At 38.4% G+C, this 27,216-nt stretch overlaps 1 protein-coding gene across 3 annotated transcripts in view; it reads right to left on the bottom strand.

The window, feature by feature from the left end:
- Window positions 1-11,678, bottom strand: part of SOX30 (SRY-box transcription factor 30) — a 43,450-nt gene extending 31,772 nt beyond the window's left edge. The window contains exons 1-3 of one of the 3 annotated variants that reach the window (XM_006058556.4): window positions 10,390-11,678; window positions 8,558-8,797; window positions 7,114-7,290 (exon numbers count right to left, since the gene is read on the bottom strand). In XM_006058556.4, coding sequence (XP_006058618.4) covers window positions 7,114-7,290; window positions 8,558-8,797; window positions 10,390-11,398 — 1,426 coding nt within the window. In that variant the 5' untranslated portion in view covers window positions 11,399-11,678. The remainder of the gene's footprint in view (window positions 1-7,113; window positions 7,291-8,557; window positions 8,798-10,389) is intronic. The other 2 variants (XM_025292329.3, XM_044947389.2) reach the window with 2 other exon arrangements.
- Window positions 11,679-27,216: the final 15,538 nt, after the last annotated feature.

The following is a 27,216-nucleotide window of genomic DNA, read 5'->3' as shown; positions in this document are numbered from 1 at the left end:
AGAAAGAAGAATGGAACTGGAGGAATCAACCTACCTGACTTCAGGCTCTACTACAAAGCCACAGTCATCAAGACAGTATGGTACTGGCACAAAGACAGAAATATAGATCAATGGAACAAAATAGAAAGCCCAGAGATAAATCCACGCACATATGGACACCTTATCTTTGACAAAGGAGGCAAGAATATACAATGGATCAAAGACAATCTCTTTAACAAGTGGTGCTGGGAAATCTGGTCAACCACTTGTAAAAGAATGAAACTAGAACACTTTCTAACACCATACACAAAAATAAACTCAAAATGGATTAAAGATCTAAACGTAAGACCAGAAACTATAAAACTCCTAGAGGAGAACATAGGCAAAACACTCTCTGACATACATCACAGCAGGATCCTCTATGACCCACCTCCCAGAATATTGGAAATAAAAGCAAAAATAAACAAATGGGACCTAATTAACCTTAAAAGCTTCTGCACATCAAAGGAAACTATTAGCAAGGTGAAAAGACAGCCTTCAGAATGGGAGACGATAATAGCAAATGAAGCAACTGACAAACAACTAATCTCGAGAATATACAAGCAACTCCTATAGCTCAACTCCAGAAAAATAAATGACCCAATCAAAAAATGGGCCAAAGAACTAAACAGACATTTCTCCAAAGAAGACATACAGATGGCTAACAAACACATGAAAAGATGCTCAACATCACTCATTATCAGAGAAATGCAAATCAAAACCACTATGAGGTACCATTTCGCACCAGTCAGAATGGCTGGGATCCAAAAGTCTACAAGTAATAAATGCTGGAGAGGGTGTGGAGAAAAGGGAACCCTCTTACACTGTTGGTGGGAATGCAAACTAGTACAGCCACTATGGAGAACAGTGTGGAGATTCCTTAAAAACTGGAAATAGAACTGCCTAATGACCCAACAATCCCACTGCTGGGCATACACACTGAGGAAACCAGAAGGGAAAGAGACACGATTACCCCAATGTTCATCGCAGCACTGTTTATAATAGCCAGGACATGGAAGCAACCTAGATGTCCATCAGCAGATGAATGGATAAGAAAGCAGTGGTACATATACACAATGGAGTATTATTCAGCCATTAAAAAGAATACATTTGAATCAGTTCTAATGAGGTGGATGAAACTGGAGCCTAGTATAAAGAGTGAAGTAAGCCAGAAAGAAAAACACCAATATAGTATACTAACGCATATATATGGAATTTAGAAAGATGGTAACAATAACCCTGTGTACGAGACAGCAAAAGAGACACTGATGTATAGAACAGTCTTATGGACTCTGTGGGAGAGGGAGAGGGTGGGAAGATTTGGAAGAATGGCATTGAAACATGTAAAATATCATGTATGAAACGAGTTGCCAGTCCAGGTTCGATGCACGATACTGGATGCTTGGGGCTGGTGCACTGGGATGACCCAGAGGGATGGTATGGGGAGGGAGGACGGAGGAGGGTTCAGGATGGGGAACACATGTATACCTGTGGCGGATTCATTTTGATATGTGGCAAAACTAATACAATTATGTAAAGTTTAAAAATAAAAAAAAATAAAAAAAACACAACATTCAGAAAACAAAGATCATGGCATCTGGTCCCATTACTTCATGGGAAATAGGTGGGGAAATAGTGGAAACAGTGTCAGACTTTATTGTTTTGGGCTCCAAAATCACTGCAGATGGTGACTGCAGCCATGAAATTAAAAGACACACTCCTTGGAAGAAAAGTTATGACCAACCTAGATAGCATATTCAAAAGCAGAGACATTACTTTGCCAACAAAGGTCTGTCTAGTCAAGGCTATGGTTTTTTCAGTGGTCATGTATGGATGTGAGAGTTGGACTGTGAAGAAAGCTGAGCGCTGAAGAATTGATGCTTTTGAACTGTGATGTTGGAGAAGACTCTTGAGAGAGTCCCTTGGACTGCAAGGAGATCCAACCAGTCCATTCTGAAGGAGATTAGTCCTGGGTGCTCTTTGGAAGGAATGATGCTAAAGCTGAAACTCCAGAACTTTGGCCACCTCATGCGAAGAGTTGACTCATTGGAAAAGCCTCTGACACTGGGAGGGATTGGGGGCAGGAGGAGAAGGGGATAACAGAGGATGAGATGGCTGGATGGCATCACTGACTCGATGGACGTGAGTCTCAGTGAACTCCGGGAGTTGGTGATGGACAGGGAGGCCTGGAGTGCTGCAATTCATGGGGTCGCAAAGAGTCCGACAGGATTAAGTGACTGAACTGATCTTACTGACCCAGATAACCATGATGGTGTGATCACTCACCTAGAGCCAGACATCCTGGAATGCAAAGTCAAGTGGGCCTCAGGAAGCATCACTACAAAGCTAGTGGAGGTGATGGAATTCCAGTTGAGATATTTCAAATCCTAAAAGATGATGCTGTTAAAGTGCTGCACTCAACATGCCAGCAAATCTTGAAAACTCAGCAGTGGCCACAGGACTGGAAAAGGTCATTTTTCAATCCAATCCCAAAGAAAGGCAATCCCAAAGAATGTTCAAACTACTGCACAAATGCACTCATATCACATGCTAGTAAAGCAATGCTCAAAATTCTCCAAGCCAGGCTTCAACAGTATATAAGCCAAGAACTTCAAGATGTTCAAGCTGGATTTAGAAAAGGCAAAGGAACCAGAGATCAAATTGCCAACATCTGTTGGATTATAAAAAAGCAAGAGAGTTCCAGAAAAACGTCTACTTCTGCTTTAGTGACTATGCCAAAGCCTTCGACTGTGGATCACAACAGTGGAAAATTCTTAAAGTGATGGGAATACCAGACCACCTTACCTGCCTCCTGCAAAACCTGTATGCAGGTCAAGAAGCAACAGTCAGAACCAGACATGGAGCAATGGACTGGTTCCAAACTGGGAAAGAAATATGTAAAGGCTGTATATTATATATATATATATATATATATCTTAATTATTTAACTTATATGCAGAGAACATCATGCAAAATGCCAGGCTGGATGAAGCACAAGCTGGAATCAAGATTGCTGGGAGAAATATCATTAACCTCATCTATGCAGATGATACCACCCTTATGGCAGAAAGTGAAGAGGAACTAAAAAGAGTCTGCTGATCAAAGTGAAAGAGGAGTGAAAAAATTGGCTTAAAAGTCAACATTCAAAAAACTAAAATCAAGGCATCTGATCCCATCACTTTATGGCAAATAGATGGGTAAACTATAAAAACAGTGAGAGGCTTTATTTTCTTGGCTCCATAATCACTACAGATGGTGACTGCAGCCATGAAATTAAAAGATGGCTTGCTCGTTGCTTCCATCTAGTCAAAGGTATGGTTTTTCCAGTAGTCATGTTATGGATATGCGAGTTGGAGCATAAAGAAAGCTGAGCACCAAAGAATAGATGCTTTTGAACGTGGTGTTGGAGAAGATTCTTGAGAGTCCCTTGGACTGCAAAGGGATCAAACCAGTCAACCTGAAAGGAAATCAGTCCTGAACATTCATTGGAAGGACTGATGCTGAAGCTGAAGCTCCAATACTTTGGCCACCTCATGCAAAGAGCTGACTCATTTCAAAAGACGCTGATGCTGGAAATGATTGAAGGCGGGAGGTGAAGGGGACGACAGAGGATGAGATGGCTGGATGGCATCACTGGCTCGATGGACATGAATTTAAGCAAGCTCCGGGAGTTGCTGATAGGCAGGGAAGACTGGCATGCTGCAGTCCATGGGGTCACAAAGAGCTGGACACGACTGAGCGACTGAACCAAACTGAATTTAATATAAAATTAAAATGTTGGCGTAACTGGCATCAAAGACATTTGATAAAGGGAAGTATCTAAAAAGTATTCTGGACTATTAAGCTGTAAGTACTTTCAGAAACTGGAAACAGGAGATAGGCTCAATATGTGGGATTAAACGTGAGAGACAAAATTAGATTTTTGGAACTACAAATACGGGTTAGGAAAATAAGGCTGATAGGGATAACTAAAATAAAAAGTTTATAGAAGAATGAAGGTTATTTTATATGATAATGCTAAAAACCCAGAAGGAAAAAAATGTGCCTTAAAAATCAAAAAGCTGTTGTGGCTAACTGACCAAATCAAAGTGGAAGTGAAGTCATTCAGTCGCGTCTGACTCTTTGTGGCCCCATGGGTGGTAGCCTGCCAGGCTCCTGTCCATGGGATTTTCCAGGCAAGAATACTGGAGTGGTTTGCCATTTCCTTCTCCAGGGGATCTTCCTGACCCAGGGTTTGAACCCAGGTCTCCCGTACTGCAGGCAGACTCTTTACCGTCTGAGCCACCAAGAAAGCTTGACCAAATTAAAGAGTACCCACAGAAAGGAAAGATGTCTTTAAAATGAAGAGTTCGTCCAAATCTGTAAAAGAGAAGCCAAAGTGTGTAAGTGAGATGCAAGTAAAAATTAGACAGTTTAAAAGAAAACTGAAGAAATTACATCTATGGGACCTTAAAATCAATAGTAAGTGACTTTTTAAATACTTTTACAGAAAGAAGAGACTTAATGGAATCAATGGGATAGTCATTACGGTGTAAAAGTCAACTGAAAGAATGGAGAGACTCAAAACCCACTTCCTACTAAAGATCTTAAGAAGATATCTAAACCTACTTCATTTTCACAGCAGATAGTTTAAAAATATTACATCAAATGCAGTATAATGGCAAGTTCACAGAATGTTCTAATCCAAATTGATAAAATGAATATATGAGATCTTAGGTGGCATTAACCTAAAAGCTTTAAAGAAACTCAAAAGTTAGAAATGAGAAAATATTGGATGAAGTAGATACAAATGGTCTCTCTGCCAAAAATGTCAATCCAGAGCATTTTTGGAAAGTCAACATAATACCAGGTTATCAGAAGTAGTGAACTTGTTTTTGGAAGTAGTAAGTTTACTTGAGAGCCATAGTTTGGTGAGTCAATTTTCTACACTTGAAAAGCTGGTGAAATCTATACAATATATTTGTATGCAAATCTTTCTAGAAAAAGAGCAAATTGTTTCTGACTCATTGGAAAAGACTCTGATGCTGGGAGGGATTGGGGGCAGGAGGAGAAGGGGACGACAGAGGATGAGATGGCTGGATGGCATCACTGATTCGATGGGTGAACTCCAGTAGTTGGTGATGGACAGGGAGGCCTGACGTGCTGCGATTCATGGGGTCGCAAAGAGTTGGACACGACTGAGCGACTGAACTGAACTGAACTGATACCTCACTAATTTGGTATCTTTCTTCCATGGAAATAAACAAGTTTGAAAAACACAATTACCATGATTTCATATTTAGAATATAAACTTGGTTGAACAACAACAACAAAAAGGAATGGTATAAACATTTGTATCCGTAGATAATGAGCATTTAAAGGTAGATTTTAAAAGTAGATTTTCTGAGGTATTTGTGCTATAATTTTTTCTTATTTAAGAGTTATATAAATGATTTAGAATGTAAAATATACAGTGACATTTCCAAATCTGCAACTGATACCAACTCCTCAAAGTACTATACGCCAAGCTGATGAGTAAAACTAAAAGAACATATTTCAAAAGCTGTATGATTGGGCAGCAGAACAGCCAATAAGTCTCATCATAACTACTGTATAACAATTATATATATGTAACTATATATATACCTGGGGAAAGAATTCCAAAATTTTATATTTAAAAGATAATGATTTTTATAATTTGAGGTCCAAGAAACAAAACCTTACTGATACTACCTAAGAAGAAATAAGAGAAATTTAAAAAGAAAAAAGCCAATCAAAAAAATACCTAGATTTGATTACTTTGTATATGGTTCAAAAAGGCTTCCTATAATTTTATTTTTCATACTTATATAAAACATCATGAATGTAACAGCTCTACCACTTTCTATTTCCCCAAACCTTTGCTCAGAATTGCATAAAGTTAATATATTGTATTAAAATGTCAGCTGCCTTAAGTAAGAACATTGATAAGTATGTTTCTGAGAAGAGAAAACATACAGCATTTATTTAACTGTGTATAGAATTACATGAAAGAAAAGCTTTAGAAAAAGGTGTAAAAAGAAGAAACACAGATGATAAAAGCGTAAATCTTAAATAACATAACATTACACAAGGTAAGTTTTTTTAAAAAAAAAAAAAAGCATAATTAAGTCCAGTTTGAATACAGAATTAAAAGAGATACTACAAAATAGCAAAAGTACTGGGAGAAGAACAGGGTGATAGGATCAGCTTTCTTTGCCTTGAGTCTGGATACCCTTGATGTGGCCTTGTTGGTATTTATTACTATAATAATATACAGGGGAAAAACCAAAAATGCCTAAGTTCCTAATAAGTCAATTTTAAAACTGGAAAGAACAGCAGTTTTAGGACAAGTGATAGTAAGCAGGGAATGTACAAAGCTCTGCCTAAGAGATGACTAAAATAGGCTCTGGAAGAACAAACTAATGATGGATCAGATCAGATCAGATCAGATCAGTCGCTCAGTCGTGTCCGACTCTGCGACCCCATGAATCGCAGCATGCCAGGCCTCCCTGTTCCTCACCAAAGTTCTTAAGATATTAAATTCTCAATTTGGGGTTCTTAAATGCAAAAGACAGGAATGTTGTAAAGAACTGATAACAGAGGAGAAATTTTAGGGAAAGACAATATAATGAACCAAATATCTGGTAGAAGATAGATTACTTCCATTGCTTTTTCTAGAGCAGCAAAAAAAAAAAAAAAAGGTCTTAACAGGTCAGTCACCATTATTAAATTCCAGAACAGGATGCCTCATACCTCATCAGCAAGGCATTCTTTTATGTTAACACTAAAAACACATTCCTATTTCCCACTGAATTACCTCAGTCATTTTCTGCATTATCTGCATAATCTATGGACTCATCCTGATTTGCTTAAAAGGTCTGACATGGAATATTTGCTGGTCTAGCAAACCAAGGACTTTGATGTCTACTGAAAATTTTCCTTCTCTGATTTAATGTTTTCACTTTCTCACTTTTGATTTTTTTCTTAATATTGTTGTTTAAACTCTTAAACTATCAGAAGCAAAATTTCAAGTTGAGAGGTAAAATGATCACATAAGCCATTACAAAATTATAATCTACAATAAAACCAACTCACCAACTGGATGAGTGATGGCGTTCTGTAGGCTGGGAATTACCACAGAGTAGGTAGGTGAGCGATAAGGATAAATTGTTGGATTTGTAGAGATGATATTCTGTGTGGTACCAGAAAATACACTAGAAACGCTTAGAGGGAAGCGTTTTCGCTTCCCTGGACGAGGTTGATAAACCCAACCTAGAGAAGAAGATTAACCATTTTTAATTTGAACCTACATATCCTATTTAGCCTTTAAATAGTTCTTTTCACATTAAAAGTACAAAACACTTCTAAGTCTTAGTTGTCTAAAGTATCTTTTCCACTTCTATGATACTATTTTTGTGCATTTCAGCATATCTATCCATATGGCTCCTACCTAGTGGCCAATGTTGTAACTAATAATTCAAAGGAAGACCGAGAGTAAATGTCTTTTCTCCAAAGACACATAATGAATTTACAGTAAAATCAACATTAAAGGCACTGAGTCTGAATTTCAAAGTTTTTCCTCTACCCATTTAAAAAAAAAAAAATGCCCCAGTAAGACGCTATTTGTCTCCTCCCATTTTTTTTACTTTCTGTAAGATACAATTATCTATGTCTTACAATGAAGCGGTTATTAATGACCAGTCACTATTTTTATGCCTTATTTGGGAAAAGTCACCCTCTTAGACTTGGCAGTCTCCAAATCTACAAACCACCCAATTTCCTTCTAAACTCAGAAAAATGGAGTTATGGCAGTTTTTGCCAACCAAGAGTATCACTGGTTCCCCTTAACCACTACTCTGACCATTCCCAGCCTGAATCTCTCTGCTATTACTTAAGGAAAAAAATTCTTTTCCCTCCACGCACAATGTGTTGGTCATACCAACATATATTAAGCTTTTACCAAGCTTAATAACAATGTCCTCACTGCTGGGGAGAAAGTCAGAATTTATTTCAAACTATATCATGATGAGGATAAATTTATCAGGCAGGAGGCAGGACTAGATTCTGATAACCATATAATATTAAAATGGAGCTTGGTGCTAATGCCTGCAGTGTCCACTGCATATTTTTTCTGTTGCTATGAGCTGAACACTTCATTTGCTAATATATTTGAAATATCATAGCATAGAACTCTGGAGCTTCACCATCATTAAATTTATATTTTTATATTAAATCAAAACCACTGTAAAACTGTATATCCCCAGGTTTGCATTAGTAGGCAAATATAAGACCAGATCAGGTTTGTGTTGGTTGGCAAATATGAGACCAGATATCGTTCTACTTTGTTCTGTTTAAGAAAACTTATGTCCAGTATCAATTCAATCATTACTATAATATTAACCACAATTTTCTCTATTGTACATATCAGACCAGAAAAAAATTACATTTTGTCTTTCAATCTCATCCTAACCTATTCTTTACCTAAATAAATAAATTTAAAAGAAATTAGAAAGAGGCTTTGTTCATTTCATTTGATTACCAGGAAATTCCTCTCTGTGCTTTTCTTTAATCTTTTGTGCTTCATCATAATAGGGTTTCTTTTGTTCTTCACTAAGTTTGTTCCACTCTAACCCGAGCTGGACACTGATTTCTGCATTGTTGGCTGCTGGGTTAGCTTTGGCTAGTGCTGGCCGGTGGATCCTTGCCCAAACCATAAATGCATTCATGGGTCGCTTCACATGACCATTTCTGTCCTTACTGAAGGGAGTATCTGGTATTCCTACATGACAAAAATTAAAAGACTAAATTAATGTGCCACACACACACACAATTTTAAAGTGAAGTGCACCTCCAACTATATTTACTTTTTAAATATATGGAGAAAATATTCACTTCAATATAGCCAAAGAACTGCCAGTATTCCAGAATTCTTCATAACCCTTGAACTCAGCATTCTAAACTGTGGTTTAGAATGATTGTTCTTTTCCTCAGAAAGAATATTATTATTGAAGACACTGTAAAATGCTGTCTTATTACTTCCTTGAGTTATATTAATGCTTCTAACAACAATTAACATTTGGCTTATTTCCCACTAAACATATTCTATTAATGGGGAACAGGAACTATAACTTATTCATGACTATAATCCTAGCACTAGGTGGGTGTACCCTAAAAGTTTAAAGGAATTCACCTACATGCCGCTGGAGTGCCCATTCAAGCAAAAATACTTATAATATTATAGTGTTAGTTATATTTCATTATTAAAGTGAAGCACCTGCCAAGGTGGGTCATTAATACTAGTCCCATGGAAAAAAGAGGAAAATAATAAAGGTGACTTTTTGAAAGTTACAGGGGCAACTGAAATTACAATAAAGGAAGCTGTTTAAAGTCACATTTCTTATATAATTCATCAAAAGCCACTGTCTATAAAGTTCATATATTCTCTTTATCTTAAGGTTACTTGACATATAAAATTTTTAAATGCACAAAGGATGAAACAAGTATTATAAAGAAAGTTTTCCCTTTCTCTCCTTTAGAAAATGAAAACAAAGTTTAAAAATTACTAAACGTGAAAAGCAAGGGGGGAGGTGGAAAGCAAGAGGAGGGTAGGGAAGGAAGAATCAATAAAGAAAATAAGAATACATTAATACATTAATATAAAATTAATGAAAATATAAAGTGAAGATTAATGTGAATTTCCAGATTTACGGGCATAATAGTCTGTCTGAATTAAATCTTAAAATAAGAATTTTCTAGCTATGTATTTGGAAATAATGGATAGAAATAAGATGTCTACTTTTAATTGTTACTACTATAATTATGGTCCTTTATTTGAAAACTTTTATTCTACTTTCATTTTCTGTATTTCTGTAAGCTTTTAGAATACTGTTACAATTAATTATGTAGTCTTTTCTCCTAGAAAATGCTTACTCTTCGTTTTTAAAAAAGATAAATCATTTATAAATCCAGTATAAACTTTCCTTTTTCTTAAAACTTTTTTTATTAATACACGTAAAAACACTGAGCTACTATCATACAACATTTTAAAATGTTGATTATCTGCAGCAATATAAACTGATAATGTTGTATTTACCTAGAAAGACTATTTCCATTTTTGTGTATAAGCATTAGTCACACCTAAATCTCATTTAATGGACCTTTAAAAACATAGGTTATTTTTAATGTTTGGGAATCTTGAACGTGTTAGTGTATTTTACTGGTATATGTACAAGTCAGAAGTGATACCTGTGCAGACTTTGCCCTGAATCCATGATTTTATTTTTCTAGTTTAGGCTTCTCAACAGCTGATATGTCAGCTATGGGCAATAGACGAAGTCTGAAAACCAGATTGATTCCCCTGCTGTCTAATACCTGCATCTGAGGGAAGCACCGTGAGCGGGACATCTTTGGTTTCAATTTTTACAGAAGGCTCCAGTAAGGACTGCATTTTAATAGGCACTGGTGTCAACGGGACCTTGGTCAATCGTATCAGCTCTGAAGGTGGAGGTCCCTGAAACTGGATCCGGGCCCCAGGGGGTACGGTGTGAAGAGTTAAAGGGATCCTGAGGTCTTGCTGATGTGGCCCAAAGGCACTGGACGGCTGGGTCAGGATGACATCCTTGCTGCCATGGGCCAGGCCATTGGACGCGGGCTCTGTACTGAGCCTGCAGTCCTCTCGAAGTCTCTCAGGCACCTCCGTTTTGATGACTCCTTCTCTGAGGACTGCCAGGCTTTTGCCTTCTTCGCCTTTTGCTGCGTAGCTTACTATCTCCTCCGCCTCCAACTTGCCCTTCTTCTCCTCCCCTCGGCGGCTGTTGAGGGGCCCAGAGCCTTCTGCCTTCACCCTCCTGGAGGTTTTAGGGCACGCCTCGACGGCCCTCCGAGGCCCAGCCAACAGATCCAAGCCGGGTCCCGGCTCCTGCTTCTCCGCCTTAACGTGCAGCGCTCGGGGCTGCAACGGGTGCAACTCAGGCCTGCAGGGGATGCCCTCAGATGCGGGGGGCGGCGGCGGCAGCAGGAGCAGCTCGGACCTCAGCTGCAGCAGCCGCGCCTGCGCGGGAGAGGTGGCGGCGCCTTCCTCCCGGGCCTGAGGCAGTGGTGGCCCGGGTGGCAGCAGTAACACCTGCTCCGGCTTCACCTGCAGCAGCCGTCGTGCCGCTGGCTGTACGCCCGACGCAGAGGGTTCCCCACACGACGAGGCGACGGTCGCAATGGCGGCCGCCCACGGGGTGGGCGGCGACGGAGAGGGCTCCGTGACCGCTGCCCGGAAGGAGGCGCCCTCGACGGGCAGCGGGGGCGCAGCAGGGCGCAGCGGGCGCGACGGAGTCGCCCGCGGCAGTTGGCGCTGCTGAGGCGGCTGCTCTGGCCTGGCTCTCTCCATGGGGGGAGGGGGACGCCCCGGCCTGGTCCCAGAACGGATTGTGAGCTCAGCCGTTTGTTGGCGACCTTCCCCCTACCCCTTTCAGTTAAGACGCTTCCAAGGTCTTTGCTACCCAGAACCCTACGCGGTTCAAAAAGCAGTCCTTGGTCTTGGCCTCGCCCAATCACAAGCGTTCTGGTACCCCGGCCCGCCAATCATAGGGGCGTTCTCCGGCCCCGCCTGACCTCCGCGCTCCTCTTGTGCGGAGCCCTCGAATCACTCTTGATGGCTTGGGCCGCGACACGTGCTGCCTATTTTCCCCGTCTGACTCTCCCTCTCTTCCGGAGTTCTCTTCCGGCCGTTGTCCTTAGTTACCCCTCCCCCGCCCAGAGCGCCCGACAATGGCGTTGCCCGGAAACAGAGCTGTTCGAAGCCACTGACCTCCAAGGGGTAAAGTCTCGTGAGTTATTTACTAGAGCTGGAGATCTTGGCCTTGTATACGCAGTTTGCGCTTCTGGAATAACCCATGGACCCCGACCCTCAAGGGGGACTTTGGATTTATGCCACGGGAAAGGGCAAATTTTGCAACGTCTCAATAACCTCATTACTTAATTTTGCAGGGAAGAGTGTTGGACTTAACCATTAGTGCTAGACTTTAATCACCACTCCTGTGGGCAGAAATACACCACTCGTACTTCCAAAACACATCCCAAATTCTTCCACCTCTTTCGGTTTTTCCCATTACTCCTTTCTGATCTTACATCATCTTTTCACCTGGATACTGCTATAGCTGTATATTAGTAAATAGTTTTCTTGCTTTTCATTTTGGTACCACTACACTCCAGTTGCCAAGAATCTGAAAAATACAACTCTAGTCTTCTCATAACCTTCGCCGCTCCGGCCCCCAAAAATCTTCTCAGGACATTCCACAGGTCAGACATTAAGGGTTTAATATTCTTGGCAGAATCCATAAGGCCTCAAATGGCTTGGGCTCTAGTTCTCCTACTTAATCACTCTAGCTCCAGCTTCAACTACTGCTACCTCTCATCATTTCTACTGCTTCAGAAATGTTTGAATATGCCCTCAGTTGTATTTTTCCCTTGTGTCTCCTTAACATCTCCTTCTGGCATTTCAAATAGTTCAACTAGCACTTCCTCAAAGACATGTTCTCTGACTCGGAAAATAAGGTCAAATCTCCTTTATGGCCTCCTATCTCTATCACTTCTTTTAAAGCTCTTACCACAATTTGTAATTATGTATCTCTTTGTCATTATTCTCCTGCCTTCCTGACTTTGCTTTACAGCAAGCCCCGTGCATAGGAATGTTCCCAGAGCACCTTTATAAATTGAATTTGTAAGTCCAGCAGACGTACCCAGCAGAGGTATCCTAGGTACCCAACTATACATAAAACAAAAATAAAACATTTTTAATCTTATAGTAGTGTACCTTGAAAAGTATGGTAGAACAGTGTGAAGATTGGCATACAGGGGCAGGCATCAAGGGAATAAACAAGAAAGGTGGGAAGTTGTAGAACTGCAGTGTTGTCAGCAATAGGAGACAAAGAGTAAGCTGCAGTTTCACTTGTGACTTCCGTGATTGGACATGCAAAAACACGTTTGCATCTTTAAAATTTTGCAACTTGAAGGTTGGTGTGTAGGGGACTTGTATTCTCCTTGAGGACAGACTGTGTTTTGTTCATTTCTGAATTGCCAACGCCAGTCATGGAGCCTGGTGTATAGTAGACGTTCCATAAATACTTGCTGAATGAATGAAGACTGCCATAGTCTAACAATCGGAGAAGGCAATGGCACCCCACTCCAGTACTCTTGCCTGGAAGGCTGCAGTCCATGGGATCCCGAAGAGTCGGACTGAGCAACTTCACTTTCACTTTTCACTTTCATGCATTGGAGAAGGAAACGGCAACCCACTCCAGTGTTCTTGCCTGGAGAATCCCAGGAACGGGGGAGCCTGGTGGGCTGCCGTCTATGGGGTCGCACAGAGTCGGACACGACTGAAGCAACTTAGCAGCAGCAGCATAGTCTATAATAATCACTATCTATATTAGGGGCTTACTTTTATCTAGGCATTGGTTCAAGTTCTTTGCATTCTTTTTGCCTCTTCTTTATCTAGAACTGTGTTTGTTTCCCTTAAATATCACCAAGAAAAAGAAAGAAATCTTGTATTAACATTTGTTACATTTCTAAGTAATGTCCTGACCAAAAGCTATAGATTTATCTTGAAGCAGATAATTATTTTGTCACCAGGACAAGTTAGCTCTCAAAGAAGACCTGAACCCAGCTCTCTTTCTAATACCCTGTCGTCAAATGTGGCAAAGAGGAGTTCTTACAACTGGAAGGTAGATAAGAGCAGTGGTTCTCAAAACTTTTATCTCAGGAATCCTTTATATCCACAAAAATGAAGGTTCCAAAGAGCTTTTATTTATGTGGTTTTATTTATCAATATTTGCCATATTATAAATAAAAACTGGAGGACTTAAAAATAGTTATCAATTCAAGTATCAATAATAAACCCATTACATATTAACATAACACATTTTCATGATAAAACTATGTTCCCCCCCAAATTAGAAGAGTGGAATTGTGAATCTAATGTCTAACTTAGGGTTTTTTTTAGATTCTCATGGCTGCTTCTGCATTCAGTTTGTTGTGATTCAGGTCATACAGGCTCTAGATAGCTTCATTATACACTCATGAGTGTATGACATAAAAAAGGCAAATATTGTCTAAGACTTATTCTAAAAGTAGTGTTAACCTAGCAGGAACTCTGAAAGAGTCCGTCCCTAAATCACACTTTGACCAAGCTAGTTGCACAGTCATGTCAGGCTCTTTATGTTCCCATGGACTGTTGCCTGTCCAGCTCCTCTGTCCATGGGATTCTCCAGGCAAGAATACTGGAGTGGGTTGCCATTTCCTTTGATGGGGTATCTTGCCGACCCAGGGATTGAACCCATATCTCCTGCACTGCAGGCAGACTCTTTACCAGCTGAACCACTAGGGTAGCTTTGCACTTTGAGAACCACTGACAAAACAAAGGCTAATGAAAGAGGCAGAGAAATAAATCATGTTAGATTTTGTGCAAGACTAGTTCATATACTCCAGTCTGAATTAGTAATTTAAAGCAAGTGATCTGACAGTCCTCTGTGACAGCAGTGCAAACGGTATCTGCTCCCATCTTCAACCCCAGACAACCACATATATGCTTGCTGTCTCTATAATTTTGCATTTTCTAGAAATTTCATATTAATGGAATCACATAATATGTAGGCATATACGTCTGGCTTCTTAGCATAATGTTTTTGAGGTTCATCTAATGTATCAATAATTCTTTATTTTATTACAGCATGGTATTCCATAGTATGGAAATACCAAATTATTACAGGGATGTTTTGTTTAAGATGTTTCCCATTCATTTTGCTTATCCATTGACTGGTTGATGAGCATTTGGAGTATTTCTAGGTTTTGGCCTCCATGAATATGATGTTTATTCAAGTACAAATATTTGTGGGGACATAGATTTGCATCTCACGTGGGTAGGCACCCAGAAGCAGAATTGCTAGGTTATGTGGTAAGTTTATGCATAACATTTTACAAAACTTCCAAACTACTTTGCAAAATGTGTCATTTTAAATTCCTACCCATAACATATGAGGGTCCCGGTTTCTTTACCTCTTCTTCAATATTTGGTATTGAGAGGGTAACAGACAAGAAGGCCAGGGGTCTCCAAACGGAGAAAATAGGCTGCAAGTGTCTCTTAAAATTCTGATTTGCTATGAAGGCACCTGGTTCCACCTGAACTTAACTTTTCTCAAACCTTGAGCTAACCTAAGCTGAAACTCCAATACTTTGGCCACCTCATGTGAAGAGTTGACTCATTGGAAAAGACTCTGATGATGGGAGGGATTGGGGGCAGGAGGAGAAGGGGACGACAGAGGATGAGATGGCTGGATGGCATCACTGACTCGATGGACGTGAGTCTGAGTGAACTCCGGGAGTTGGTGATGGACAGGGAGGCCTGGCGTGCTGCAATTCATGGGGTCGCAAAGAGTCGGACACGACTGAGTGACTGAATTGACTTAACTAATTGACTGACTGAGCTAACCAATGCATTTTTCTTATGGAAATATTTGTCTTAAGCTATGTTAATGAAACTATGTATTTGCTTTGGAATTTGCCTTTCTTCAAAATGGTTTCACCTAAGCCTAACTTTTTTCCTTTTCTCAAACCTTGGGCTGATAATAGCTCAACAAACCAGTATTCATATCAATTGTTTTATGGCTTGGGGATGATACACCTCGTGCCATCCTATCTCAAAAATGCATGTTGTGGGAGAGGGGCCTGTTGAAACTTCCCTCAGCCTTGAGGTGTCTCTCATATCTGATTAATAACTTTATAACAGACATAAAACAGCTTGCTACAACTAGCGGGGGTTGGGGGTGGGGGGCGGGGCGGGGACCTCTCCAACCTCCTGATGTCTATGTCAGAAGCTTTCTCTTTCCCTTTTTCACTTTAATACAACTCTGTTATACAAAAGCTCTTGAGTGATCAAGCCTGGTCCCTGGTCCCGAAGCTGGATCTTCTTCAGAGATCACGAATCCCACACTGTTCACCATAAGCTATTAGTATCAAAAGCCTTTTAAATTTTATCCATTCTATATAGAATATATTATAGTAGTAGAATATAATAGTAAACAATTGTATTTTAAAACTGTATTTCCACACTGAATAATACTGTTGAGCATCTCCTTATATCCTTAGTTGCTATTCATATATCTTCATCACCTAGTTCTGTTAAAGTTTCTTTTGCCAGTTACTTAGATTGTGTTGGTTTTCTTTTTTATTTCTAAGGATTCTTAATATATTCTGAATATAAATTCTTTATTAGATATGGGTTTTGCAAATATTTTCTTCCAGTCTGTAGCTTGTCTTTTCATTCTTAGTAATCTTTCCAAGAGCAACATTTTTACCTTTAATGAAGTTTAATTTATCAATATGCCATTACTCATATTTAAGAAATCTTTGCCTAGCCTAAGGTTACAAAGATTTTTCTCTTGTGATTTTTCTCTAGAAGAGTTTTAGTTTCAGCTCTTATATTTAGCACTGTGATCCGTTTCAAGTTACTTTTTCTGTGAAGAAAGAATCTAGATCCTTACCTAACACCATACAGTTGTTTCAGTACCATTTATTGAAAAGTCTATCCTTTTCCCATTGAATTACTTTAGTACTTTTGTTGAAATTTAATTGACAGGATATGCATGGCTTTATCTCTGAACTCTGTTTTATTCCTCTGACCAATGTCTGTCTTTAGGCTAATATTACATTATCCTGATTACAAATCTTTATGGTAAATGTGGGGATTAGGTCATATCAGTTCTTAAACTCAGTTCTTTTTCAAAATCATATTGGCTAGTCTTGGTTCTTTGGGTTTTCATATAAATTTTAGAATCAGCTTATCAATTTTTACCAAAAACAAGCATGGTAATGCATGTAGCCTGCACTGGATCTATAGATGAATTTTGGAAAAATGGAAATCTAAGCAATATAGGGAGATAGTGAAGGTCAGGGAATCCTGGCATGGGGTTGCAGAGAGTTGGACATGACTTGGCGACTGAACAACACCACAGCAATATTGAATCTTCAATTTGCAGGTGTGGGATATATGTCTGTTTGTTTCAGTCTTTACTTTTTCTTGACAGTGTTGTATAATATTCAAGTGTTGTATAATATTCAGTGTACAGTTCTGCCCTTATTTTGTTAAATTCGTTTTTCAGTTCAGTTCAGTTCAGTCACTCAGTCGTGTCTGACTCTTTGTGACCCCCATGGACTGCAGCATGCCAGGCTTCTCTGTCCATCACCAACTCCCAGAGCCTACTCAAACTCATGTCCATTGAATCGGTGATGCCATCCAACCATCTCATCCTCTGTCGTCCCCTTCTCCCACCTTCAATCTTTCCCAGCATCAGAGGCTTTTCCAATGGGTCAAGTCTTAGCATTAGGTGGCCAAAGTATTAAATACTTTAATTTTGATGCTGTTATGAATGTAATTGTTTTCTTAATTTCATTTCTAGTTGGTTATATACTGATTGTATATTTGTTGCGTTATTGCACTGGCTAGACGCTCCGGTGCAGCATGGAATACAAGTAGACATCCTTGCTTTGAACCCAGTGTCAGGGGGAAAGCAGTGTCTCTTATCTTTAAGCATGATGTTAGTTGTAGATTTTATGTAGCTGTTATCAAAGTAAAGAAGTTTCTTTCTCCCCCTGGTTTATTGAGAGCTTTTTCATGAATATTTTCTTCATTTTATCAAATGCTTTTTCTTATTATAATCACATCTAAAAATGATTTGACTTCTGGTGTATTATAAATATTAATATTTTATCAACAGCTTTTTCTACATCTTTTGAGATTATCCTATTCCCCTTTAATCCAAGAGTCAGCAACATTTTCCAGAAAGGCCTATATAGTAAATATCTTTGGTTTTGTGAGCAATATGATTTTTGTTGCCTCCAATCAACTCTGCTGTTGTAAAATGAAAGCAATTATAGACCACGTGTAGATGAGTGGGCATGATTGTTTTCCAATAAAACTTTATTAACAAAAACAAAAGCCATGCTGGATTTGGTCTATGAGCTGTGGTATGCAGACTTCTGCTTTATTCTGTTACTACTATATGTATTACATTAGTTGATATTCAGATGTTAAACTAGCCTGCATTACTGATACCCTTACTTGGTCATAATGTATAATCTTTTTTTATACATTATTGGATACAATTGCTATTCTTCATTACTTTGCCAACAAAGGTCCCTCTAGTCAAAGCTATGGTTTTTCCAGTAGTCATGTAAGGATATGAGAGTTGGACTATAAAGAAATTGAAGTGAAGTGAAAGTTGCTCACTTGTGTCTGACTCTTTGCAACTCCATGGACCATATAGTCCATGGAATTCTCCAGGCCAGAATACTGGAGTGGGTTGCCTTTCCCTTCTCCAGGGGATCTTCCCAACCCAGGGATCGAACCCAGGTCTCCCACATAGCAAGTGGATTCTTTACCAATTGAGCCACCAGGGAAGCCCGAGTGCCAAGAAAGCTGAGTGCCAAAGAATTGATGCTTAGAGGTTAAAGCATCTGCCTGCAATGTGGAAGACCCAGGTTCGATCTCTGGGTCAGGAAGATCCCTTGGAGAAGGAAATGGCAACCCACTCCAGTATTCTCACCTGGAGAATCCCATGAGGAGCCTGGTAGGCTATAGTCCACGTGGTTGCAAAGAGTCGGACATGACTGAGAGACTTTACTTCACTTTCATTGATGCTTTTAAACTGTGGTGTTGGAGAAGACTCTTGAGAGTCCCTTGGACTGCAAGGAGATCCAACCAGCCCATCCTAAAGGAGATCAGTCCTGGGTGTTCATTAGAAGGACTCATGTTGAAGCTGAAACTCCAATACTTTGGTCACCTGATGCGAAGAGCTGACTCATTTGAAAAGACCCTGATTCTGGGAAAGATTAAAGGCGGGAGGAGAAGGGGATGACAGAGGATGATATGGTTGGATGGCATCACAGACTCAATGGATATGAGTTTGAGTAAACTCTGGGAGTTGGTGATGGACAGGGAGGCCTGGCGTGCTGCAGTCCATGGGGTTGCAAAGAGTCAGACACGACTTGAGTGACTGAACTGAACTGAACTAAGAATTTTAACATTTATATTCATAATGTATTGGTTCATAATTTTCTTGTGATAACTTTGAAGTTTTGGTATCTGGGTAAAATGAGCTGGAAAGTGTTCCATTCACTTCTAGTTTTGAAAGAGGTCATGTTGGATTGGTATTATCATTTCCTTAAGTGTTGTTAGAATTCATCAGTGAAGCCATTTGGGCCTGGATTTTTTCTTTGTAGGAAGATATTTTAGTAACCCAATTAAATAATTTAATGTCTTTTCTTGACTTAGGTCTTTTCAGATTTTATATTTTTTCTTGAGTCAATTTGGTAATTTCTATCTGTGAATTTGTCCATTTCAGCTCAATTGTCAAATCATTGACATAATATTTCTTTATAATATTTAAATTTCTGTAGGGTTCAGGATGTTTCCTTTCTCATTCCTAATTTTGATAACCTGTATATCTTTCCTCTTTTTTATTGGTCAGTTTACTAAAATTTTGTCAATTCCATAGATCTTTTTGAAGAACCATCAGTTTCACTGATTTTTCTCTATTGTTTTGCTGAGTTTTTTTTTTTTTCTTTTAATTTCTGCTATAGTCTCTATTACTTCACTCAACTTACTTTGAGTTTGATTTGCTTTTATTTTTCTAATTTCTTAAGGTGAAAGCTTAGCTAATTGATTATTTTTAATTTGTTGATTTTAAATCTAATTTCCTTTTTAATAGAAGCTTTTAAAGCTATAAGTTTCCGTCTATGCACTGCTCTACCTGCTTTCCAGTTAAAGATATTTTCTAATATGATTTCTTCTTTGCCCTATGATTGATTTAGAAGCCTAATGTTTAATTTCCAAATATATGGAGATGTTCAGATTTCCTTCTGCTGTTTATTTCTAATTAATTCTACTGTGGTCAAAGAACATTCTTTATATGGTTTCAATCCTTAAATTATGATTTCAATCTTTATATTGTGACTTGTTCTATCACCTGGCATATGGTCTATTATATAGACTGTTTCATGTGTGCTTGAGAAGAATGTTCTCAAGAATATTCTACTGTTGTTAAGTGAAGCGTTCTAGCTGTTTAATAGTATTCATGTATTCTATATGCTTTCTGGTTTGCTTCTTGTCATACCTATTAGTACTATCAATTATTGAGAGAGAAATACTGAAAATATTCAACTTTAGTTACTGAATGATCTTTTTCTCCTTTAATTTTGTCAAATTTAGCTTCACATATTTTGGGGCTCTCTTGTTAGTTTCCAGTATATTTGTATCTTTTTGATGAATTGACACTTTTGTCACTATGAAATGTCCCTCTCTGTCTCTAGTGATATTTTTGGAATTAAAATTCATTTTAGTATAAACTCTCCAGCTTTCTGTTTGCTTGGTATACCTTTTCCCATCCTATTACAATTGATGTATTTTAAGCCAAGTATTTCTCCTGTAAACAGAATATGCTTTTTAATCCCATCTGATTGTTCTGCCTATTAATTAGAGTTTTTAGTCCAGTACAATTTAATGTAATTATTGATATGCTTAGAGTTGTGTTTGTCATTTTGGAATTTGTTTTTTACGTGCTTTTGTTATTTGGCTTCTCCTATACTGCTTTTCTTTGGTTATACAAATATTTTTTAGTTTACCATTTTAACAACTCTGAGGTTTAGTGTGTTTCTATAAGAGTATATATGTGCATACACACATGCATGCTCTTTGGATTACAGTATTCACCTTTAACCTATCACAGTCTTCTAGAGTCTTCCTATACTGACCTAATTCTGATAAAAATATCACATTTCACTAGTAGAGCTCCATCTCCTCCTTCCTTTACGATATTACTACTATATATATATTAAGACTATATATGTTATAAACCAAATGATAGAGTAATATATTTATTGCCTTAAACAAGCTTGTATTTTTCAAAGAAAATAAGAGAAGAGAAAAATTACATAGTATTTTATATTTACCCACACATTTACTATTTCCCATGTTCTTCTTTCCTTCCCACAGGTACAAGTTATTGTCAAGAATCCTCTCCTTTAGTATTTTTTGGAAGACAGATCTGCTCACAACAACTTCTATCATTTTTGTTTATCTGCAAATATCTTTATTTCACCTTTATCTTTGAAGGCTTGTTTAATTGGATGTAGAACTCATGGCTGACTTTTCTTTTTTCTTTCATCACTTTGAGTATGTCATTCCACTACCCTTTTGTTTCTGAGAAATCAGCCAGTAATTAAACTTTTGTTCTCTCTTTACATAATGAGTCATTTTTCTTTTGTAGCTGTCACAATTTTCCCTTTGATTTTGGATTTCAGGAGTTTGACTATAATAAACATAGATGTGCTTCTCTTTATTTTTATCCTCCTTGGAATTTGTTGAGATTCTTGGATCATCTGTTTTGTTTTATCTTAAATCATATTTGGAAAAGTTTTAGCCATTATTTCTTCATGTATATTTTTCTACCCATTCATTTTGTCTTCTCCTTTGGGGACTCCCATTAACACGTGCTGGGACCCTTATCGTTATCCTGTAAGTCTCTGATACTCTGTTCGTTTTTATTCAGTACTTTTTATCTGTAAACTTTGGATTGGATCATTTCTGTTGATCCAGTCTAATCTTCAAGCTCATTGATTCTTTCTTTGACGTCTCAATTCCACTATTGAGCTATCTAGTGAAATTTTAATTGAAGTACATTTTAACTCTAGAATTTCACATTTTAATAACTTCTGTTTACTGATTTCCTCCTTGTTTGTTATATTTTCTTTAACTCTTTGAACATATTCTTAATAGCTTCTTTGCAGTTTTTCCTGCTAAATCCAATATCTGAACCCATTTACAGTAAGTTTCTATTCACAGAAAGCTGTCTTTTGATTTGCTAATGGGTCCAATAGACTCTTGTTCTCTTCTCTCATCTCTCATGCAAGGGTATCAATAATAATTGTCAAATAACATAAGATATTAATTTCAGTAGTTTGTTCCTTGACAGTTTATATAAGGCATAGTAGAAAGTGTTGTTTATGTACTTAATGATGTAAATCTATCTGCCAGTAATTTCCATCAGATTCCTTATAGTGTGCAGAACTTCACAATGTGACCTTATTTGGAAAAAGGGTCTTTGGAGATGTAATTACGTAAGAAATGAGATGAAATCATACTGAATTTGTATGAACCTTAAATCCAATAACTAGTGTCATAAGAAGAGGAGAGGATACAGAGAAGATGATGTAAAGATGGAGGCAGAGATTGGAGGGATGCATTTACGAGCCAAGAAATGCCAAGGATTGTTGAGAGCCATCAGTAGCTAGGAAGAGGCATTGAACAAATTTTCCTTCAGAGCTTCCAGAAGGAATCAGTCCTGATTTTAAAGTGCTAGTCTCCAGAACTGTGAAAGAATAAATATCTTGTTTTTTAGCCACTTCGTTTATGATATTTTGTTACAATAGTCTTTGGAACTAACATATTCCCTTTTCTTAGTAGAGGATTTGTAACTGGGAGTTCTGGGATTATTTCTTTTCTTTACTGCTAACATCCATTGATTAAGGCCTAGAGGAGAAATTCGGTTCACTGATTGATTTATTCATTTAACAAATATTTGCTGAACCCCCTAGAATGTGCTACATTGTCTACTGAAGCCCTACCCCACAGTGTGCCTATGTTTAAGGATCTCTGAGGAAGTAATTAAGGTTTAATGAGGTCATAATGGGAGAAGGCAATGGCACCCCACTCCAGTACTCTTGCCTGGAAAATCCCATGGGCGGAGGAGCCTGGTAGGCTGCAGTCCATGAAGTCGCTAAGAGTCAGACACAACTGAGCTACTTCACTTTGACTTTTCACTTTCATGCATTGGAGAAGGAAATGGCAACCCACTCCAGTATTCTTGTCTGGAGAATCCCAGGGACGGGGGAGCCTGGTGGGCTGCCGTCTATGGGGTCACACAGAGTCGGACACGACTGAAGCGACTTAGCAGCAGCAGCAGCAGCGGTCATAATGGTGGGGTCCTAAACTGACAGGATCAGTATCTTTATGAGAAGAGGTACTGAGAGCTCTCTCCATTTCCCACTCACCTCAAGAACACACTGAGGAAAGATCTTATGTGGACATAGTGGGATAACCATCTGCAAGGTAGAAGAGAGCTCTCAACCAGGAACCAACTCTAGTGGACCTTGTTCTGGGACTTTCAGCCTCCATAACTGTGAGAAAATAAATGTCTGTTGTTTAAGCAACCCAGCTTGTGATATTTTGTTAGCCACAGCCCAAGCAGATTAATACAAACAGGAATCAAATATCCATGGTAATTAGTGGAACGAGGTATTTTTATCCTTAAAAAATTATGAAATGAGTTTGATTAAAGTTACCTTTTGGAAATTTTAAATTATAGGTGCCACTACATGCTTATTCTTAGAACAAAGAGAATGAACGAAGTGCTGTTTATGGGGGAAGATAGATTTTTGGGGGGTGGAGGCTTTCATTCAATGCAGAAAGTTGAGTTAATTATTCTCCACAGATTCAGCAGATTATTATTTTTGGTTTGTGCAAGACCTTGTATTAGTTTCCTATTGCTGTTGCAGCAAATCAATCACCATTATCTTACTCCAGAATATTTTCATCATCTCAAAAGTAAACCTCAAACCCATTAGTACTTACTCCCCATTCCCTTTTTCCCAGGCCCTAAAAACCACTGATCTACTTTCTGACCCTATGAAGTACAATTTTAAAAAGATCTTACCCTTGTCATTATAGGTAAGTCTGGTCTGGTTCTGAACTCCTGAGTTCTGCATACTGTGAATTAAGCACTTTTTTACTTCTCCATTCCTCTAATGATGGACTCCTAGGGTGCCTCCACTGAGCTCCCTCCATAAGCAGCATTGTTGTGGATACGCCCCCATAAACCTGTACAGCAGAGTCTCTGCAGATATACCCAGAAGTGGCGTTGCTGTATTCTAGGTATGCACATACAACTCCTCACTAACTAACTGTTGCTTTCCAAGGTGGCTATTTCATTCCACTTCAGACTCCTGACAGCAGTACAAAAGGATTTCCTTTTTACAACTTCCTTACAAACACTTGGTTTTGTTCAATAAAATTTGCCCATCTTATCGGTGTATAGAAATATCCAACTGTTCTTTTAATTTGCACTTCTCTGATCTTTAGATAGGTTGATCATCTCTTCATAAACTTTTTAGTCTTTCAACTTTCCCCATTAAAGATGTGCAGTTAAAATCCTCTGCCACTTTATTATTGTGTTTTCCACTTTTTCCTTGTTGATGTGCAGGAGTTGCTTATTTATTACAGATATTCAAACATTGCAAATACCTTCTTCTTATCTGTGACTCATCTCATCTGTTCATTTGTCTCTGACATCCTCTGTTGAACAGAAATCCTTAATTTAACACAGTTGCATCCATTATTTTTTACCTTATATTTTATGCTTTTAGGTCTTGTTTAAGAAATACTTTTCCAGCTCAAATTTCTCAAAGACATTTTCTTATATTTTCTTCCAGTAGTTATATAATTTTACCTTTTATATTTAAGCCTATGTTTATAGCATTTTATGTGATATAAAAATAGGTATCCAAGTTAATTTCATATAGTAATCTAGTTATACTGATACCATCTATTGGTTCATGTTTTCCCTGCTACTTTACCCTGTATCAAGTAGCCCTATGAAGAGATGACATGGAGAGGTCTAAAGCTTCTTGCCAACAGTCATGTAAGTGAATCTACTTGAAGTAGATCCTCTAGCCCCAAACAGTACTTCAGATGACTATACATCCTGCTCACATCTTAATTACAACCTCATGAAAGACTGTGAGCTGAAAGATTCAGCGAATCTACTGAATTCCTGACTTCAGAAACTATTTGAGGTAATAAATATATATTATAGTTTTAGGCCACTAAGTTTTGGAATAGTTTGTAACACAGCAAAGAATAACTGCTGCTGTTGCTGCTAAGTCGCTTCAGTCGTGTCCTACTCTGCGACCCCATAGACGACAGCCCACCAGGCTCCTCCATCCTTGGGATTCTCCAGGCAAGAATACTGGAGTGGGTTGCCATGTCCTTCTCCAATGTATGCATGTGTGCTAAGTCGCTTCAGTCGTGTCCAACTCCATGCAACCCTATGGACAGCAGCCCACCAGGCTCCTCTGTCCACAGGAGTCTCTAGGCAAGAATACTGGAGTGGGTTGCCATTTCCTTCTCCAAAAGAATAACGAATACAGTTTCAATACTGAATAAAGAGTAAGTAGAGCTCTTTGGTCCCTATCATACAGTGCCCTGCAGTTTTTGTTTAATTGCTATCAGCAGAATCAAAGTAAGTGATGGCTTTTCAGTTTCAATGTTCCTAAAATAAAAATGTAAGATAGTTAATAAATGGAAAAGATGGGAAAAGAAAGAAGCTGAGGAAGGAACAAATATTTAAGACCCCTTACAGTGCCTACTCAGAGAAGGCAATGGCACCCCACTCCAGTACTCTTGCCTAGAAAATCCCATGGACAGAGGAGCCTGGTAGGCTGCAGTCCATGGGGTCGCTAGGAGTCGGACATGACTGAGTGACTTCACTTTCACGCATTGGAGAAGGAAATGGCAACCCACTCAAGTGTTCTTGCCTGGAGAATACCAGGGACGGGGGAGCCTCGTTGGCTGCCGTCTACGGGGTCACATGGAGTCGGACAAGACTGAAGCGACTTAGCAGCAGCAGCAGCAGAGTGCCTACTATGTATTTTATTATCTTGTTTTAATCAAAAGAGCATTTAGTCAGCTGGCAAAAATGTGGTTGTTGCATTTATATTATCTTCAGCCTCCTACCACATATACTCGCTGTTGGCCAAAATGAGGAGACCAGAACACTGTTGGCTTTGATTTGGCTGAAGCCATAGGTCACAAAAAGGAATGAAGCAGATTTGGAAAATACTGTGAAGGAAATGCATGTGTTGACAGAAATGGAAGTAAAAATAATATTTATTAAACACTTGTAATATGTTTTACTTTTTTGTTAAAGGAACACCAAAGTTTCCTTTCCTTTTTTATTTTAGGAACATCAAAACTGAAAATCCATCACGTACTTTGATTCTTCTGATAGCAATGAAACAGAAACTGCAGGGCACCATATCATAGAGATGCTAACCCTAAACTGTTAGGGTAGGGACTTTGTCTTAATCAGTTCCTAGCACCTTCTATACTCTCTGATTTAGAATGGTTGCTTAAGAAGTATGCAGTGAAGAAATAATAAATAAATGAATGGATAAATCTGCAAATCAATGCGATGATGTTATTAGGAGACAGTGTAGAAAATGGTTAAGAGCATAATCTCAGGTATTACATTTCTGGCTTCCAATCCTAGCTGTACCACTTATTAGCTATGTGACCTTGGGCAAGTCACTTAATCTCTTTAAGGCTGTTTCCTCAGCTATTAAATGTGTATAATAACAGTATATACCTAAAAGAACTGTTGTGGGGATGTTAAATATTCTGTAAAAAAGAGCTCAATATATAATTTCACAGCTAACAAATACTAAGTTGTTAGCCATTATTATTAGAGAAAAATAGGAAAGATCCAGCAATGATTCCAAATTTTTAAGCCTGGTTAACTGGGAAAATAACTGTGCCAAAATTCACTGTGAAAATGGAAAAGATGATGCTCATTTTCAGACATGGGTAAAACAAAGCCTAAATATAGTTAGAGAGTAAAGGTATTTTGGATATAGAGAGAATTACTCTGTTTCGACTCTGATTTAATTGCAGTTATTCATCCTGAAATTCTATAATCACAGAATTGTACTTTTAAATATAGTAATTTAAATAGGATATCTACCAGATTGCATCTATGATGAGTCAAATCTAAGGAGGTAGTAGTTTCTGAGATTCTGCCTGAAAATGTGTTCTCAAGTATTATCTTCAAAAACAAAATATTACAGACAGAAAAGATTTCCTTAAATGTAAATTCATGCAGTGTCAGTATATGATGTGGTTCAGTCTCTAAAATCCCTTGAATCCTCTTCCCAAGTTGATTATTTCTTCACAGAAACAGAAGAATACTGTGCTGGAAATATTTAGAGGGAAAATTATGTGTATTAGTGTTCAACCACTTTTGTTCCCCAACTAGTCAGAACCAGTAATGAAAGTTAAGCATGGGGTGGTGTATGGCTAAGATCAAAGTAGGAAGACCCTGA

This window comes from Bubalus bubalis, chromosome 9, assembly GCF_019923935.1.
Source record: "Bubalus bubalis isolate 160015118507 breed Murrah chromosome 9, NDDB_SH_1, whole genome shotgun sequence".
NCBI lineage: Eukaryota > Metazoa > Chordata > Mammalia > Artiodactyla > Bovidae > Bubalus > Bubalus bubalis.
This window is presented reverse-complemented; position numbering and strand designations above follow the sequence as displayed.